Below are 18,726 nucleotides of genomic sequence, written 5' to 3'. Positions count from 1 at the left end.
CACCTGTTGGCCACAGCTGAAAGTTCTGAGAGGATAAAACGGAAAAATATAACTAAACAAACCTTTTTTTTTTTTTTTTTCTTCTTTCTCCCTCTTCTCAGGAGATCAGAACAACATCATCCAAAAGCTTTTGGTTGTGCCTGACAGGGGTGAAGCTTTCCAAGGTGAAGACTACCCCGGTGTGGCACTGAGCTGTGGGAGTCTCCCTTGTGCACCCAAAGGCACCCTCTCCCAGGGGCAAAAGCCTCTTGTTAATCTGCATTTAGGAGGTGGAGCATCAAGTGTCTCTGGCCGTTGGCTGAACGCGAGCTACCCTGCCAGGCAAACAGCCACGTTACCGGATAAACGAACGACGCTTTGGGGGAAACATGCTGGCCAGCCAGGCAAGAGTTTACAGGAAGGTTTCCTCCAGCAGCCTTTACAACATCAGATGCATGAATCGTATGCCATCAGTTGCAGGCTGCCAGCCAGCACAGACTATAGCACTTTAAGAACACCACGTGAGCCTTCTTGGGATCCTGGTGCCTCTCAAGGTTGTCCTGTGCCTCCTTCTTGCGCTAAGGCTCCAGGTCCAAGGAGAGTCGATATGCCCCCAGAAGACGACTGGCGACAGAACAGCTACACGCCTCAGCCTGGCAGAAGACGAATGCTGCCAGTGCATGTGATGGATGGGACATTTTCTTCTGCTTCAGAGGCACACAGAAATATGCTGGCTCGAGCAGCAGCAGCTGCTGGCACCATGCAAAATAATGGCTGGTGAGATCCTGTCCACTCCATGTGCCCTAATAAACCACGCTGCAAACAGACTATAGCTGTTGCCAGAGCGTGGATTACATGGAGACAGCAAACTCTTTCCATCAGTATCTGCCAGTTTTGTCTTAAAATGTAGCTATACAGTATGTGGAAACTAATTGCACTGTATTTCATTTCTGACACTACTGAACTGCTGTCTGGATGGGGAACCTTAGATATTCTAGTCCTGGCCTCTCCTAGCAAAAAAGTGCTATGGGAATGGTGAGCTTCAGGGGATTTGGTTTACGGGTAAGTTCGGAAGTATGTGCATGTTTTGAAGGAGGACGGCCACTAACAAAAGGACGTTTTTAAGGACTTCTTTTTCATCAAATGCAGCTTTGGTAAATTCTTCACATAAAACCCCAATCCTTTTGTTTTTCCTGTCCTTCCTCTTTCCTGTTCCTTCCTAGGGGAAAAAGCCCAACTGACGCACCTTCCAGGTTCCAGTAAATCTGTACTTGGCAGGGTGGCAGTTAGTAAAGCAAACCCAGTTTTACAGTGTGCTGAGATCTCAGGCGGAGATCACAGCTGTAGTTGCTGCTGAGGAAGTGGCAGGGAGACATTGTTCATTAGTAAACCAGAATTTTCCCCACTTCCTTAAGGCAAACTAACAATGCTTCAAACAGAAAAGACTGTTAATGCTGCACGCTTAATTACACCAATGTAAACACAGAATAAGTTTAACTATTTTAGTGTCAAACATACTTGCTTTTTGTAAGTATTTTTCAAATAAATCTATGAAAATAGTTCTATTTACCTGTCTGCGTATGAACTTTCTTTGCTGTTTGGCTTTACTCATCAGTTGGCCTGAAACTGCTGATTTATTTCCTTATGTGCTAACAGATGTCAGTTAATTGTTCATTCTAGTTCATTAACAAAGTTTATGTAATAAATATGTAGTTAGATTGGAGGGCAGGACTAATTTTTATCCCTAGATTTGATGCATTTTGTCACTACTGTGCTTAACTTTAACATCATAATGGACATTAATTAAGGGACCTTTGAAAAGGATGTTGAGACTTCTTTGTTGGAGGGAAGACTGTGGAATATGTGCAGGATGGTAGTGTACACAGATGGGACTCATACAAAAGTGTCGTTAGAAATGAGTGGCGTGGTGAGAAGTGTCACTTTAGTAAGAGCTGCGCTCCTGCTCTTGCAATGCCTTCAGGTGTGGAGGCTGGGAGTTGTTTTAGCACGTGGAAGGTTCCGTTAATGCGCACGGTGAGAGGGGGGGTGCAGCGCGGTGGTCCCAGCGCAGCCGGCCGGTGAAGCTCCTGGCTGCCCTCTAGTGCATGGTACTCCTTGGTGACCTGCTCTGGCTGTTGCTCTAGGTGTTGGGGGTCGTCGTTTCAATTTCACGTTTTGCACCTCAGTGCTTGATGGAATTTCATCGGTTTTTGCTGTTCAGTCTCATTGAATTTTTTCATTGAGTCTCATTCATTTTAATAAATGTAACTTCTAAGTTTCTTGTTTCTAAATAATTTCTGTTATGTCTGCTGTTGTTACAATCTCATGTAACTATGACGTGCTGAATTGTGATTTATGTTTGGGATTATGTTGGGTGCTTCTTTGTACTTAACTGCCCCCACTAACAGTGGTGACCACAATAAAACACTCTCTTCTTCCAGCCCTCCGTTCCAAAAAAGCCCTGCCGACTTTTGACTACTTCAATGTTAATAACATGAAACTTTCAACAGTACTAATTTTTTACTTGTTTTCTAAATATAAAACAATGGAGTACTATTTTTACTTGAACCAACTATTTAATTATGGTTTTCCAGCAGATAGGAATTGTTAGTCTCTCTGGCTGCACATGGACATGGCATAGCCAACTGCTAAGTTTCTAGCTGTAGAAATTACGATTTCAGGAAGTGACTGCAATGCAGAGGTGGATATTTGGACAGAAATATTCCTGTTGCAGTTCTCTCTCTCTCTCTCTCTCTCTCGTTGGTAGAACAATGCCATTGGAGTAAAGGGAATCTTGGCACAAGTGGCCCCTCTTTGTTTTCAGCTTTTTCTTGCCTTCAGCAGGTAGAGAAAGTTACAGTAGCCCCAGGATGCAGATGAGGACATGGGTAAGTATTTGACACTTTGCTTTGCTACAGCTCTAAAAAATGGAGTGAAGCTTAAGTAGTCTCGAACTCAATTATCTACAAAAATAATCTTCCAAAATAAAGTACAAAGTCACCACTTCAAAAATCAACATTGGAGTATGAAACATTTGAAAATTAAGAAAATGTGCATGCTTGCATTTATTTTTTATTTCTTCTAACCCTAGCTACTGGAAAGGAGGAAGTACACTTCCATAAGGCTCTGCAGAATAACCCTGAGTTGATGCAACTTGTTTTAATAGTTGGCGGTATCCGGTTTTTCTTTTAAAGGGCAGTCTTGTTTTTATTCCATTACCACGGTTCTAGCTGCCAGGTTTGTAAATATCCCGTGTACATCAATTACTGGCTATGAAATGAACTCAGCCAGAGGCCTGAAAAGAAGCTGGGACATAACCTCCAAAATATCTCCATGCCAAGCTGTATGGTAGCATATCGGAATAGAAGCAAACTCAAGTAGATTCAGCAATATATTTAACATGGGAGGAAATGTGAAGCTGGAAAAATACCTGTACTTCACCTGTAGCTTGTGCCTGCAAGTCTTGGTGAGGTTAGTAAGTTAGTATTTACCTAGTAATTCATTTGACTATGCTAACATGTCTTTGATACTTACTGGATATTTAAACCCTAGAAAAATCAGTTATGTATTAGTTTAATAGCTCATTAAAGTTCACTGTTGCCTGTAAGAAGAGCGAGGGAGCTTCCACAAGGAATTCAGGAGCTATTTTGGAACAGTGTTCCTTCTTAAGAGTTTATAATAAAGTTTGCAAGATTTGATGTAACATAAGCAGGGCTTTCTTCATGCAGTATTTGTTGCTGGCTGCAGAGCAGGTTAATGGGTGGAATTAAGTGAAATGAAACACACACACTCATACTTACATTTTAAAATAATTTAATTTCAGTTCTCCTAAAAAGAAAATTCTTATTCCCTATATTTGTATGATCTCTCGGTGTGTTTGTAATAACACGTTTATACCCAGCTGTGTAGGGGGCAAAACAGAGCAATAAAAAAAGGAAGGTTAACCTGGTATTCTAGCAATTGTGTAAATACAATCCTTCTGGATATAGAAAAGGACCTGCCTAGTGCAGTTCCTTCTCTTGAAGGCAATGGAGTTTGTGCACACTGTTTACAGAAGTCATACTTGGACCTGCTTTGTTTGTTCAAATGGAGCATGTGCTGGAGTGTGCAGTACTAGCGTGTTGGCCAGAATGCACGCTGCTTCGGAGAGGTGAGCTACAGAAGTGCAAGGTAAGTGCCTGGTCCTTCCTAAACAAAAGGCAGCTGCACCTATGTTAAAACATGGGGAATTTGGGAAGAGGGAAGGAACAGTCTCCCTGATTTTTTCCATGATTGCTATCATTGCTGAAATTGGCTTACCGGTGATGGTTGGGGTAGGATGTGTCACGTGTAGGCAGGTTTCCAGACAAGTGGCAGTCTGTGCAAGGTTTGTGTCCGTTATAATTTGGGGCCAGGGCCAGGGTAGGGGTGTGGGAGAAAGACAAGGGTGAGAGAGGGTGGATTGGAATGGGAAGGAACAGATGGATAAGTGAGGAAGGCGAATTGAAAGAAAATGTGTGCGTTGCATCTCTTCACTCAAATGTGGCTGTCTTTCCAAAGAACACTCAGTAATTGGTCTGTCTGGATTTTCGTTCCTCCTTTTAATGGATAGGTTCCCGTGCAGGGAGGGTCCTTGGACCAGCCTGCTGCTGAAGCTTTTGAGAAGAGAAGATTGACTGGTGCAGAGAGTAGGCACTGTGCTTTACAGGAGTCTTTAATAATGTTCGTGCCATGGTAAAGGAAACTGCAGAAACGCTTACATAGCACAGCTGTATGTATAAACAGACAGACACCGGGCAAACAGTGTAGGTTAAGTTAGTGTTTGTGACAGCTAGGGCAAAGATAAAATTGTGCTTGGGTTTTACAAGTGCCTCAAGTTCTGGAGTCTTCTACCACTGTGGCGTCTCATGTTTAGCACTATGGGTGGCAAAAAGCAAAAGTAGGAGATTTCCATCCATCTGTGCTTACTGCCTCTAGCATTTTAGCACTGCATAGTCCAGAACATTTTCAAGCCTAGTTAGATATCTGTAATGCTCCTTTTGTGATGGTTCTTCCACCATTACTGTTGCTGATGGGAGTTACCTTTAAAGTTTCAGAAAATGTTTTTAAAAAAGCATGTTAGATTAATAATTTTCTTAATCCTTTTGTACTACTGCTGGAATTATTTTCTATCTGCATCATTCTTCTCGTTCATTGAAGGATTTTTTTATCCTTAAAAAAAAACGCAACAAACTTGGAAATTTTTTTAAGATTGCTATTTGATTAATGGAAAAATACCAACTAAGACCAGCTATACAGTCACTTTAGAACACTGAATTATGTTTGCAAACATATTTATGGAATCGTATGCAAATGGATGAGTTCAGCTGAAGAAACCCAAACTTCCTTATTGGCATCAAATTAGAATCGTTTCAGTATTCTTTGTTAAGTGAGTAAGCGCTGAATATGCTCATGAATAAGAAGATCAAGTGTCTATTTGTAAACTAACTTACATTAGGTTTGTTGAAGGAGGGTTATCTTGAGTTTGGGATGGCCCAGCCCCAGATGAATCACCAGTGAATCACAGCCTTGAGAACCTTTATGTGTGTATATATCACTAATCAAAATAATTTTAAATGTGAATACATGAGAAAAGTGAGTACAATAAAGCTGCACTTCAGTAATAAATCTAATAGTGATTTAATAGTGTTGAATTTTAGCTTAAAATTTTTACTACTTGGATAAAGTAGTTTTGATGGCAGTCTATGGTCATCAATCATTCCAGTTTATTTACTCAAAATTTATACCAGTTAATTGTTACATGACTGTCAATTAAGGGAGTTCCAAGAACAGAACTGCTAATTGCGAAAAAAACCCACCAAACTATTCCAGATCGCCTTAAGTAGCTTGCAGCATGTTAAAGCATGAGCGTGTTAACGTGTGGTTATCTATGTGAAGAGTAAAAGGTAGCTGTACGCAAGCAACTTGCTTTGATCTACAAATCTTGACTTACTAACCTTGAAGTACTTGGCAGGAATGCTGCATGTATGGCTGGTTTAACTAACAAATGCACATTTGTACTTCTCTTGCTTGACAAGGTGTTGGGTTGTGAGATACAAGGAGAGAGAAAAAAATGTATAACATACTATCATAGCTTATATACAATTTGAAAAAATCTCTGGGTTCTGCTTGCTATGGAACTACAGGTTTTATTTCTTGAAAATAATTCGCTTTCAGATTCCTGTGGTTCCAGCACAGCATACTAAACTTCCCCTTTTGTAAAGGTGCAGAGTGATTTTTTTATTTAAGGTATAAAATATATCAGTCAAATGTAAGTTGCCATTATACTACCACTGTCAGCTACAAGTTTTTAGAAATCAGGCATGTAATTTTAAGTACATTTAAGGAGAAATAACTAATTGTTCATGACCCTATATATTAATTGTTGCTAATCAGATGAAACAATGCCCATTGGTATTTGACCATTTGCTTTGGTAGTTCAGCTAGTTTATCTCCAGATAGATTAAAAAAAACCCTCGATGTTAAAAAAACATTTCAGTGCTGTAGACTGGTTTTGATTACTGCCCTTAGAGGCTTAAAAAAAGCTATTTAATGTAGCAGATGTAATAGGTGTTCATGACACCTTACTCATCTGAAGGGGGAAAGGAAGGTATGTGTGTGTGTCTCAACTGATTTTTCTCAATAAACTAAAGATTTGAACACAAGGATGTTGCTGATATGAAGAGCTCAGTGGTGCAGACCAGAAAATCAATTCATAACATCTTCTCATAGTTTATGGGGGGGAAAAGCTCACATCTCTCCGGTGGTCTTGTAATTTTTAAGTTGCATACAAAGTTACTGTGGCAAAATATGTAGTAGAAAAGCTTTTAAACTCTTATGCGGGATTGTTTTGGGATATCCTTTTCTGCATTTGTTAAACTGTTTGTTAAGTTTTTCCAATTATGAGGGTCATTTTTTGTTCAACCATTTCTTAAGCTGCCCAGTCCCAATGGAACAGTTAATTCTTACTAATACTTAATGATGTTTGGTCTCAGTAGCTTAGGGAAAGATGCAGAGAGGTAAGTTGAAGGCATAGTTGCACTTCTGCTATCTGGTAATGATGGCCAGATGTGTTTGCAAGAAAAGAGCACATGTACTCTTTAGCAACCGAGCCTTTGTATCTCTGCCTTTTGTGGGTTTGTTCTTCCCACAGTTTGCTTTAAAATCGCTTACTGGGATTTCTGTGATCTGTAGAACATCATGTTTGTGGATCAGCATGCTTCATCAAAGTTCTGTTTTTTTTTTTAAAAAAAAAAAAGCAAAACAACCCCCCTACTGTTTTACATCATCATTTCTGCTACAGAGCAACAAGATTGTTGTTTTTTAGGAAGGTCCTATACCTAGACCTGCTTACCTTGAATACTTTGTCAGTTAAGTCTCTCGCTCATGGAGGCTGTGAGAAAATGAGAGAGAACACAAAGGAGGGCAGCAATAAGCAGAGTGAACTCAATTTTTAAGAGTGAGTAGAGGTGACTGGATCATAGTCTATTAATATCATCAAGGTAGTAAGATAAATGAAGAGAGGGAATTGTTTGGTCTCAGATGGTAGGAGAAAGTGCAATCACTTAAGGCTAAGGAAGGAAAAGTTTGAACTAGATAATAAGGGCGGGGGAAGGAAAGCTTTAAGCAGAGCAAGTGAGTGATGTTTTGAGGAACCTAAGGAAGAATTTGAGGTACCATCACTCCAGAGGTGTGAGATTTAAATTAGAGATGTGGCTGGTAGGTTTTCGTATGAAAAAATGAAATTCTAGAGTCAGGCTAAGTGGTACAGGCTGGGTTGCCTTAGCCTGTTTTTTTTACTGTTGTGATATGATGCAAGGAATGACTGTGGCCTTGACTAATTTTTTTAAATGTGGTCTGCACTTCCACAGCCTGTTCTTGGAGGTTATCAGGGAATAAGGGAAAGGAGTGTAACAGGATAGACTAATAGTAAAGTAGCTTAGTAGCTTGTAACTTACACCAGCGTCTACCTGGTGTTTTGGTTTGGGTTTTGGTCTTGGGGTGTGTGCGTGCGCTTTGGTTATTTCCCCCTTTCTTTTTTTAAGTCAGTGCAGCTTCTCAGTGCTGGATGACATCAGCAGCTAGTGTTGCAGTGATAATGATTTTGTGATGCTGGTGATAATGGTTTAAGTCTACGCTTTCAACCTTTCTGAATGATGCCCTTGGGTTACAGAGTGTAAGGTTTGCTGTAACAAACTGGCTTGGGACAGCAAGGAAATCTTGTGTCCTCTTAACAGAAAGCTTTCAAGTATTCATTTGAAATTCAGTACAGCAATATGTCAAAATGTATTTAAAATAATAAATGGTTTGTTCTGAGGCAGTCTCACAGCTTATACCAACCACAATACCATTCCTGGCAATTCAGAAAGGACAGTTTCAAGCAGTCACTAGTGAGACTCAGTGAAATGGAACAACCTCTTAAAAGTTTTTGTCTTCCTCATCTTCTTCTCCTGCTTTATAGCATGTCTTCCCCTCTCAGACCTGGTTTATCTCTGCAAGATTTGCTCTGTGCATCTTTCTCATGGGATCTGGAATATATCTCCCTCTCCTGTGATTCAATTTCCTTCTTAGAGCTTTCAGAAAGTTCTTGTTGGGTAATTAGATGATTCTGGGACATTGCGTTGTGCCAGTTTTAAAAGATATGTTGCTGTTAAGAGTCAGAAGGGACTGTTCCGATCATCTGACCTCCTGCATGAGATGGGTACAGAATTTCACATAGTCATTTTTATATCTAACTTCTGTCTGAACTTTAATAAACAGCACTTGTTGTCTGAGGTGATGATTTACTAAAATATAGTTGCTACTATACCTTGCAGTACCCAGTCAGGGGAGGGAGGTGTCAGAAAAGTCTAGGTTTTAACATAACACCTTGTTTAAACATTTTTTGCATGCAGTTTCTGTGTGTACTGCTTTGAGATGGAGCAGGAGCAAGTCGGATCATCGGCATCCCGAATGGCTCTGTTCCCCATGGTACAGGGTAAGATGAATTGGCTTGATTATTCCATGTGCTGCTTTTGCTGAACTGTTTCTCCACTACAGAAGTAGTTATTCAGAGAGCGTCCAGTGCTAGCTGTTAGCTAAGGGTTTGGAATATCCAGTCAGAATAGGAATTGGGGTTTTTTTCCTTTTCTTTTCTTTTTTTTTTTTTTTTAATTCGGTGTTACAATGTGTGGAATGGAATGGCCACTTGGTGGCAAAGCTGAACAGGAAGTAAAATGTGACTTTGCTTTTCAGAAATACTTTAATTTGGCTGGCATTTATGGCAGATCTGTGGGAAACTGTCAGGATTATAAAGGCACACTGACTTCTACCTGCAAGGCCACGTTTCTGTTCATAATTGTGTTCCTAAGTTCCTACAATTATGATGTTACTTGTGGTGTGAGTAGCAATGGATTCCTTGGACGCGAGATGTACTGAATCAATCAGCTTTGCTTTCACCGTGAGGTATGTTGGGGCAGTGTGAATTGCCCCTTCCAGAGTCTCTAGTAGATTTAGAGACAATACTGCTTGAAAAAGCTTCAACAAGCTAAAGGGCTTAGGTAGTGTTCTGTAGTTCTCTCTCCCTAATTGGGTTTTGGTATTGTCCTAAAGACAAAGGCACGTGCTCTGTATTTTAATGAGGCAAGATGGAATATGTTAGGAAAAAACCAACAAACCCACACGATAACTGTGCCAGCTAACTTCTCTTTCTAGCTGTTGTTATCCAAAAAATGGCCATACAAATTATTTTTCATGTTTTAAAGAGGTGTCGTTTGTAGGCAGACACAACGCCATTTATCACATCGATCTAATGAATTGGGGGGGGGGGGGGGGGGGGGGGGGAAGGGGCGGAACCCAGCAAGAGTTCATCTCTGTGAGCCTTTTTGTCACGCGATGCCTGAATATCACTGGAAGTGTTTCAGCATGCAGGGCACTAGGTATGATAAAATTATGCTATGCTTTTCCCTCAACCAGAGTTCTGTCTGCATCAGCCCCTTTAATTCACACCCCAGGAGACAAGACTCATGTTGGCTGCAGGCTCATGAGAGAAGTGAGCAACTGAGTAAGAGGCATCTCTCTTGCAACTGCACTTCAGGTGAGGTGAAGAGGGAATTTCTGATGACACTCAGCAAGGTCTTAAGCTCCGTGTGTGTTTGGAAATCTATGGACAAATGAATTTCTTCATAATACAAGGATCTATGTGCTGTTTCATGCTGTCAAATATTCAAACTGCATTTATTACTAAGTGTCTTTTGATCCTAAATAAGAGGCTGCATTAATCCCCCCTGCTTCTTGTTCCAGCAGGTCTGTTTTAAGCTAATGCTAAGTCAATAGCAGCAACATTTACTTACTGCCCTTCCTATGCCATGCTTGCTGCATATTCTGAATGGATACACATGCATGCTATTGAAGCAAGCGAGCTTTTGTTCTATTTAAAAACCAGGCCTTTTAAGTTGGTTGTACAATGACAGACATTTACAGAACATGTGGTATAAGGTAGCAGTAATTCCTGCTACTGGAAAACTTGGTGATTAAATCCAAAACAGTCATCCAGGATTTCTTCCATGATACTCTAATGTATCCCAGCTCTCTTTTTGTGTGCCCAAACATTTTACTTGTGGATATGGAATTAACAGAACTCTTGTTTTTCTAAAACTCTGGAGTTCTACAAGTGGCATTAATAAACTACCCAAGGGTTTATCATTCAAATTCCCTTGAAATTTTCAGTTGCTTCCTTGAATGTCTTGATAGTGATGTTTCATTCAAAGTTTCTTGCCTGGACTGTCTTGACTGTGTAATAAAAAGGCAAGGTCAAGCCAAGCTCTTGTGTAACCCATCAATTCCAATGTATTTTTGCTTGAGCCAAACAGCTTTTCATGCTCAAGATGGCAGATGCTTGCCTTAGCTGTCATCCTTTTCCCTTGGACCTTGCAAGTACCAAGACCTTACTGGAAACTATAACCTCTGAATGGCTTTTCTTTCTTAAATTCCTGATTTACTGTATGAAATAGTTTGTCCAGCTCAGTACAAATAATGCATCAACAGCTGTATTATTAGCTGAGATGCAAAGCAGCAACTCTTCAGATACACTAATAAATGTTATATGTATGTATTTAGATGTTTGCTAGATCTGACTGGGTTTGTTGGCAGATGGGTAATTGATGCCAAATACAGAGGTTTCTGGTCTGGGTTTTTTTTTTGGGGGGGATATTGTTTTGTTTGGGTTTGGTTTTTAAACCGAGCTAATTTGTGATCTCAGCTCCAGTGCAGTCCTACAGCCAACCTGTGCCAGCACAACTGAGGATACATTAAACTGAAGGTGAGAAGATGAAATTAACAACTGGTACAAAGGAAAGCAGGAACTGACTTTGACAGAAAAAGAGATAAGTCATTTAATATGGGCTAGTCATAAAGAATGAGCGGGTTCGCTTAGGTTTAGCACAGTTGTACCACCAGCCTTTCTGCCAAAGCAAAGCCTGCTCTCAGGCCTGGCGTGCGGCTGGGGCTGTTGCTGCACGGTGGGTGTGTGAGGGGGGCCATGGCGGGGCTGGGGGCCCCGTGTGCGGTGTCCTGCCCTGCTGCGTCCCCAAGCAGCCCCGGGGGGGTCGGGGCCCTCCATGCTCCTGTGCCCCCTTCGCCCTGGGGGCGGCCTGCCCGAAGCAGCGCCCAGGCTTTGCCGTGGGGTGAGGGCCGCCTTTCTCCCCCTCCGTCTCCCGACCCAGGCCTCACAGGTGGGCCGAGGCCGCGGGGCCTCTCCCAGCGCTGAGGGGCGCCTCGCCCTGAGGTGGCTCGGGGGGGGGGGGCGGCCCGGGCACCCGCGCTCGTCCCTTCTGCCCGACAAAATGGCTCCCCCAGCCCTGCCGCCGCTCGGGGGGCGGCCCCGCGGAGCTCTCCATGGTGGCCGCCGGCCCTCGCCCGCTGAGGGGGCCGCTGGGGGCCGGGCCGCCCGCCGCACCGCCCCCCGCCCCCCCCCACCCCGCCGGCTCGGCTCGGCCCGGGCCCGGCCCGGGGGCGGGAGCGCTGCCGGCTCCCGGCCGCGGGGGAGAGCGGAGTTTCGCCACGCTCCCTAACGGCCGCGCCGCGCGATCGCGGCGGAGCCAGGAGTTTCGCCACGCTCCCGTAGTCCCCTCGTGGGGTGGCGGCGCGGTGCATGCCGGGCCCGAGGCGGACTGTCCCTTCGCTACGCGAGGAGCTGGGAGCCGCGCCTGCCGCCATGTTCCGCTGGGCCGCCGCCGCCCGCGGCCTCTAGCCGCCCCCGCCCCGCCTCGCCGCCGGCCGCCTCACGCTCCCCCTCTCCCCGCCAGCCCGCCGGCGGAGGGGGCGGACGAAGGCGCCGCCGCGCCCAGCAGCCGCCGCCGGAGCCCGGCAGCCGCCTAGCGATGTCCGCCAAGGAGGGGAGCAAGGTGCTGCTGCTGCCGCCTCACGCCACCAGCGAACGCGCCGTCAAGGGTGAGCGTCCCCCTGACCCGCTGGGCTGCGGGTCGAACATGGCTGCCCGTCGGGGCGGAGGCCGCCCGCGGCTCGGGGAGGCGGCCCACGCGTGGGGAGCGGCGCCCTGCGGGTGCCTGCCCGGTGGCGGGCTGCCCACAGGTGGGGATGGGAGCGGCGTGTCCGTGGGAGGGCTGCATGGAGGCGTGGGGTGCCCGCGCCGGCGTGGGTGGCCTTTGCTGGGAGGCCGAGCGGGCCGGGGAAGGCGGCGGGGCTGAGGAGGGGCTGCCCGCGGCCGGCCCCCGTCGTGGGCTTCCGCGGGGATGAGGGTCTGCCCATAGCCATCCCCCGTGGGGCTGAGGCTTTGTCCGCCGCCGGCCCCGTGGGGCTGCGGGTCTGACCGCGGCCGCCCCCCCCGTGGGGCCGAGGGGCTGCCTGCCGTGAGGCTCCGTGGGGCTGAGGGGCTGCCCGCCCCCCCCCCCCCCCCGTGGGACTGAGGATTCGCCCGCCGTGGGGCTCCCCGGCCCCCCGTGGGACTGAGGGGTCGCTCGCCATGGGGCTCCGTGGGGCTGAGAAGCTTCCCCCCATGGGGCCGAGGGGCTGCCCACCCCCACCGTGGGACTGAGGGGCTGCCCGCCGTGGGGCTCCGTGGGGCCGAGGGGCTGGCTGCCCGCCCCGCCGCGGGTGGCAGCAGTGCCCGGGCGATGCCGGCCGGGGGCCACCGCCTTCCCCGCCTGGGGTCCGTCCCCTCCGCGCCTCGTCCTCTGCGGGGGTTTTCCTCCCTTGCGCAGAGGAGATCCCTGGAACTGCAGGGGCCGAGGCAGCGGGAGGTGCTGCCGCCCTCTCTGCCGGCTGCTGGCCTCGGGTTCCCAGCTCTGACCGGGAAGATTCACCTTGATCTATTTCTCCGTGGCCTCTCGTGGTAGCACAATCTCATGGGAAGCCGTGAAAAGTCGAACGTTATACTTCTCAGAAGGAAAACGTTTTCAAGTAGATATATCTGTGAAAAACTAAGGTGGTCTAGCAACCAAAATATAAAATTAAGGTACTTGCTCTGAAGCACATCAAGCATATCATTCTAGCATTTGAGGGGAGAATAATCTATCACAACTAAAGTGTCCTAAAATATGTTCATTAAACTAGTGTTTCAGAGGGTAGCATAGGTAGCACTCCAAATAATTATTAGCTTTTGTTTACTTAGATTGTAGATTATTTTATCTTGCTCTCAAAGCTTTTGAGCTGTAGTTGGCAATAGCAGTGTGGACATTTGCGATAGCAGACCTGGACTATTGGAATTCATGGCTGTACGCGAATTATGTCTGCTCTTAAGGTTGATCTTCCGAGGAACACTGGATCTGGCTGAATTCAAAGGGGTGGAGATCCGTTCATTTGATTTTTTTATATAACAGAGGGTCTTGAGAAACGAAAAGGATGCCTTTGTCTTCAGCAGGTCCTAATTAAAGCCTTGGAATCTCATAGTTTGTTTTGGAAATCGGCATGTTTTCCAGTAAGCTGGAAAGCTTTGTTCCCAGTGAGTTGTTACTCATTTTGGATTGCTTAACCTGTTGAGTTGTTAGAGCAAATGGCAAGAGTAAAAGTAGAAAATGTTAAAACAAGTCTAGTGGAAACTTGTACTCGGTAGTGCTACTTTAGTGTTTAGACTTGCTGAATTTTTTGAACCGTTACAGCGGTTTGTTGTAAGAAATTAAGTTCTTCACACAGTGCAAGAGAACTAATGGTAAGTGATTAGGTACTTCAGGTACACTGGAAAACCTGCTGTTTCCTGTCACTTAATAACTCAGCTTGTTAAATGTGACTTAGGCATCTGGTTGTTTAAAATCATAGTTAAGGCTTGCTTAATTCTAACAGGATTACAGCGCGGGGTTACAGTATTTCTTTGAACCTGGGTGCCTAGGATACAGAACTATTGTAAAGGTAGTCAGGCTTTGATGGCCGTATCTGACACAGTTACAGCCTGCGAAATGTTCCTGTAGCAGCATTTTTCTATTCCTTCTGTTGGCCTCTCTTGTCCATACCTATCATGCTGAATCACTGGCATCTGGAGAAAGCCTGGACAGCTGTGCCAAGCTGTCTGTGTTCTCAATATGAAGGACAGGATGGTTTGGTTCCCCCCTCCCCCTTTAGGTGCAGTGCAGTTGGAAATATTTTTTAGATGGCGACCCCAGAGGTGTAAGATTGCAGTTTTGTCAGAGCTAAGTGGGAGTATCTATGTGACATAAATACGTTTGTTGAAACTGTGTGAAAATGTGACAACTTTGTCACATTCCTGTTCACAAACAGATGTGATGCCTCTTGCATACCAAGAAATGCTCACCATGTTATTTACTTACCCTATGACGAACAGATTGCAGGTAGTGGCCATACTCTCTTACGGTTGGCCCTCTGCTTTTGTTAAGAGGACACTGCATGCCAGGGGCCCCAGAAGCCTTAATTTTTTGTACTGGAAATGTATGGACTTGGCATGCTGGTGGAACTGTTAAGACAACAGTAGAAATGATTGCATAATGTTTTATACTTTTAACTTCCGTAATGCTGATGAATCACTGTAGAAACTGCCTCTTCCCCTCTTCCCCCCCCCCCCCCCCCCCCCCCCCCCCAAGTATCCACTTAATAATTGGTTATTATTAGTGAAGTTATTTACTGGAATAATGTTTGGGGTTTCTTTTTAAGGCAATAATTTTTCGTGTTTATTTTGTTTAGTGTGATCTGCTATGGAGGGAAAAAAGTGTAAAAGTCTTCTGAAAATGTTACTTTTTTGTGTGCTGGTTCTGTTACCAAGAAGAAACATCCTTGGGCACCCAGGCTTTGTGTCTCTCCTTGTCGAGACATTTCATTTATAATATCTCATGTTCTTGAAGAAAAAACACAGAGAAAAATATAGTGATGTTATCTGGTGTATCCGTGTATTGGTCTATATTTCAGCTTTCATGCTTTCCATGTACCAGGTCTTTTTGGGATGAAATGTTAATTCAGGACTTAATGCTTGCTGGTATTTGAATTGTGTCATCTCATGCTTTTATTTTAGCTTTATTTTCTTCCTCTGTGTTACTGGAAGAGGGGAAAAAATAACAGAAACCATTAAATTTTAGAGGCCGTGAGAAATTGAATCCTTTACCACTAATAATATATGTTGGCAGAAATCAGCAAGAGTGCCTCACCCAAGAAAAAAATCATTATATCATTGGATCGCCAGTAACTAATATTTTCGTCTAATGTAGGGTAATAATTAGGATGTATCCCCCCTTATGTTTTGACCTGTGTATTTAGCAGTTAGTGGGAAGTACATACATCTAGAAAAGTATCTGAAAGGTTATCAGGCAGGTGTAATGTTCCTATTAGACATATATATAATAAATGTAATAATGGCTTTAAATATGCAGTCTATACAGTCTAGCTGTGTTAGTCTGGCATGCCTTCCCAAGTATGAATTGTACCTTCAAAGTTCATGGGTTGCTTTTAAAATGTGTAAAAAGCTCAAATTTTCTTTCCATGGCTTAGTTAAATTGCCTAAGTAATTTGTACCTATAGAGTTTCCTATGAATTAACGGTTAGTATGGAATTGAAATATCTAAAGTCATTTTTTGGCTTTTGGTTCCCAAAAGGTGTCTTGTGATGAGGCTTTTGTTACTGCTTTTTTTTTTTAAATAGAGATGAGAAAATGTACCTGTCGTCTTGATTCGCTGTTTTCTAAAGCACCTTCTTCATCCTTGAAGAATGATACTTAGGATTTTACTGTCCTATGGAACATAGCGTTTTCCTCTATTATGTTCTTTCAAAATCACCAAGGGAGGGAAATATTTTTTTCTTTAAACTGCTGTTGATATTTAACTGCTGTATCTGGTTCTTTCGGGTTTGGGGTTGCCTGTTTTTCTTTAGATAATTGGCTGTGTTCAGTCAGTGTGTTTCTCACAGTGCATGCAACTTTCATACTTTTGTCAATGTGTTGTGTCTTTTCTACTGGAACAACTGTTTTGCTATTGTGTAGTGTTTTTCACTTATGGGGAGGAAGAAGTTCTTGTAAGCTCAGACAGTTTGACAGAGTGGTCCTGGGCATGGCAGAGATGAGCTTTCATTAGCTTTCCTTTGAGGGCAGAGCACCAGGGCTTCTCTGACTCACCTGTGAGTAGCTACACTGCAAAGTTGTCCTTGGAAGTACTCTTTCCTCCCTGGCATTGTGCTTTGCCCATTACAGGTGTTACCAGGCATTGGGAAGTATTCACAGGACCTTGTCATGCTGAGCTAATGGATTTTTTGCTAAATTTGGAGATGATGTCTGTTCTTCTGGAAATGGGAGGCTTCAGTGTCCTTTGTTTTGGATAAAAGTCATGATGCAGTCTGATTGGCAAAGGTTATTTTGGATATTAAATGGTAGCTCATTGAAACAACTCCTCAGAGAATCCCAAAGAGAAGTAATTCATAGCCTTGAGCAGGGTCCTAAATTAAGACACTAATAGCTACTTTTTAACAATGATTTCCATGTAGGAGAAAAAGAAATCGTTGCCGTATTTAAGTTTAAGTCTGGTGGGAAAAAAAATACACAATAAAAAGGCCATGTAAAAGGGTAAATGCTTACAGGCAGTATGAAGACTGTTTTAAAAATATTGCAAGGCGCTTAGAATGCCTTTGTGCTGCTGGTCAAAAATGATTCTAAAATGATCCAGAAAAGCAGCAGAGTAAAGAGAGTATTAAAAGGCCATACTTTAATCCAATTTATTTATATATTAAAAAAATCACAGTTTTGTTTGGGGAATGACAATGGAGTAGAAGTCAACTCTGACAAGTTAGTGGTTGACTGGCCTGAATGCTTTTTTTTTTTTTTTTTTTTTATTTTTTAAGAGGATGGTTAGATTGAACAAATCTTAAAATAACAACAAAACCTAAAAAACACCACCCAAAAATGGAAGCCTGCCTTAATTTCACTAGGTCCAGTTAGCAGTTGAGGCTTGGGAAGGTAAGGCCAGAGCAGAAAAATCTGGCAACTAATTACATGTGTGTTTATTGCGTGAAGAACTATGGACTCTTTTTCACACGAGTCAGTTCTTATTGCTGAATGGGACCAAAGAATTGTCTCATTGAAATGTAAGTGGTTTCAGAACATATCAACAAAACAGATGTTAAAAAAAAATAATCCCAGGACCAGAAGTTATTTATCTGGTGGCTCTAAAATAATTCAATAGGGGTTTGGGGCGCAAAATTGTGGATTTATTTTCCATAGCCTGTGGCATAACTAATCTTCTGAGTCAGAGAGATGGAGCACAGCAGCATTTTTTAAAAAACTCTAGATTGAACTAGAGAACTGTAGATCAGTAAGTTTAATTTAAGCAGACTCATAGCACTTGTAAGAAACAGTAGACTATGTCTCTGGGGAAACACAGTATTAAAGAGGAGTTGGAACAGTTTTCATAGATGGAAATGAAGAGAAATTGTTAGAGTATCTTGGAGGAGCCAGTGAGCTGGCTGATCCAGGCAAAACTATTCATCAGGTTCCTTCATCGGAGCCTTTACAGTAAGCAGAAGAGGAAATACTCTCTTTTGGATCAAGAGTTAGGAATGAAAGGATGTTAACAGGTAATAAGCGTCCATGGTTGAGGAATGTTAACATCTGTCGTCTGTGCTCTTTAAATGAATTGATAACTTATTTAGAAAAACAGAGTGAATGGCAAACAGTAGTACTTACTCAGGATAGTAAACTTCCAGAGATGTTTCAGAAAGCTTTTGTTAGACTGAGAGCCTGGGCAAAGAAGTTGTGGGAGACGCTGTTCTGATCAAGGCAGAGTAGATCCTACAAGGGAAGGAACAATTCTTGCTTAAACTTAGAGGGTGGCGAACACAAGAAGGAAATGTTAAGGTCTGTATGGATAATATTCTGGAAATGTTAGTGCAGTGGCAGTCAAACAGGCTGATAGGAATTTAGGGATTATTAGAAGATCAGTTTAGAAAAAAGAGAATCCACCATCATGACTTTATATGCAGCTTGTGTTATATGTGCATCTTGAACAGCCGTACACAATTTTGGTCCCCTTCCTGATTTTCTTCAATGTAAAGATATGTTCAGAGGCACAGGGTGGCTTTCGTGCAGGGTGGAGCAACAAAGCTGAGAAATCTGTGACTAGGAAAAGAGGTAGCTGAATAGGGGATAGTTAGATACTGCTTACATCATGAGCAGTGTTTAATGGAGAAGTTGAATAGGAAACATCTGTAATTCTTGTCTCCCTGTGAAAAAGAAAAATGCAGTATTAAATGAGATTTTCTGGAAATTTATATAAATGAAAGGTGAAATACTTCATTGTGAAATTCATA

At 43.5% G+C, this 18,726-nt stretch overlaps 2 protein-coding genes across 21 annotated transcripts in view; both read left to right on the top strand.

The window, feature by feature from the left end:
• USP54 (ubiquitin specific peptidase 54) overlaps nt 1-1,544 on the top strand; it is a 110,293-nt gene extending 108,749 nt beyond the window's left edge. For 11 of the 12 annotated variants that reach the window (XM_040606024.1, XM_040606025.1, XM_040606027.1 and 8 more), the window contains one exon: nt 102-1,544. In XM_040606024.1, the coding sequence (XP_040461958.1) occupies nt 102-760 (659 nt within the window). In that variant the 3' untranslated portion in view covers nt 761-1,544. The remainder of the gene's footprint in view (nt 1-101) is intronic. The other variant, XM_040606035.1, reaches the window with a different exon arrangement.
• Nucleotides 1,545-11,991: 10,447 nt separating this feature from the next.
• Nucleotides 11,992-18,726, top strand: part of PPP3CB (protein phosphatase 3 catalytic subunit beta) — a 48,006-nt gene continuing 41,271 nt past the window's right edge. For 5 of the 9 annotated variants that reach the window (XR_005829782.1, XM_040607539.1, XM_040607536.1 and 2 more), the window contains exon 1: nt 11,993-12,426. Coding sequence is in view for 8 of the 9 variants with exons in the window: in XM_040607539.1 (XP_040463473.1) it covers nt 12,357-12,426 (70 nt within the window). In the remaining variant the exon portion in view is untranslated. Of the gene's footprint in view, nt 12,427-18,726 lie in introns of all 9 variants that reach the window. The other 4 variants (XM_040607537.1, XM_040607532.1, XM_040607541.1 and 1 more) reach the window with 2 other exon arrangements.

The sequence above is a fragment of the Falco naumanni genome, chromosome 9 (genome assembly GCF_017639655.2).
Source record: "Falco naumanni isolate bFalNau1 chromosome 9, bFalNau1.pat, whole genome shotgun sequence".
In the NCBI taxonomy this organism is placed as follows: Eukaryota; Metazoa; Chordata; class Aves; order Falconiformes; family Falconidae; genus Falco; species Falco naumanni.
This window is presented reverse-complemented; position numbering and strand designations above follow the sequence as displayed.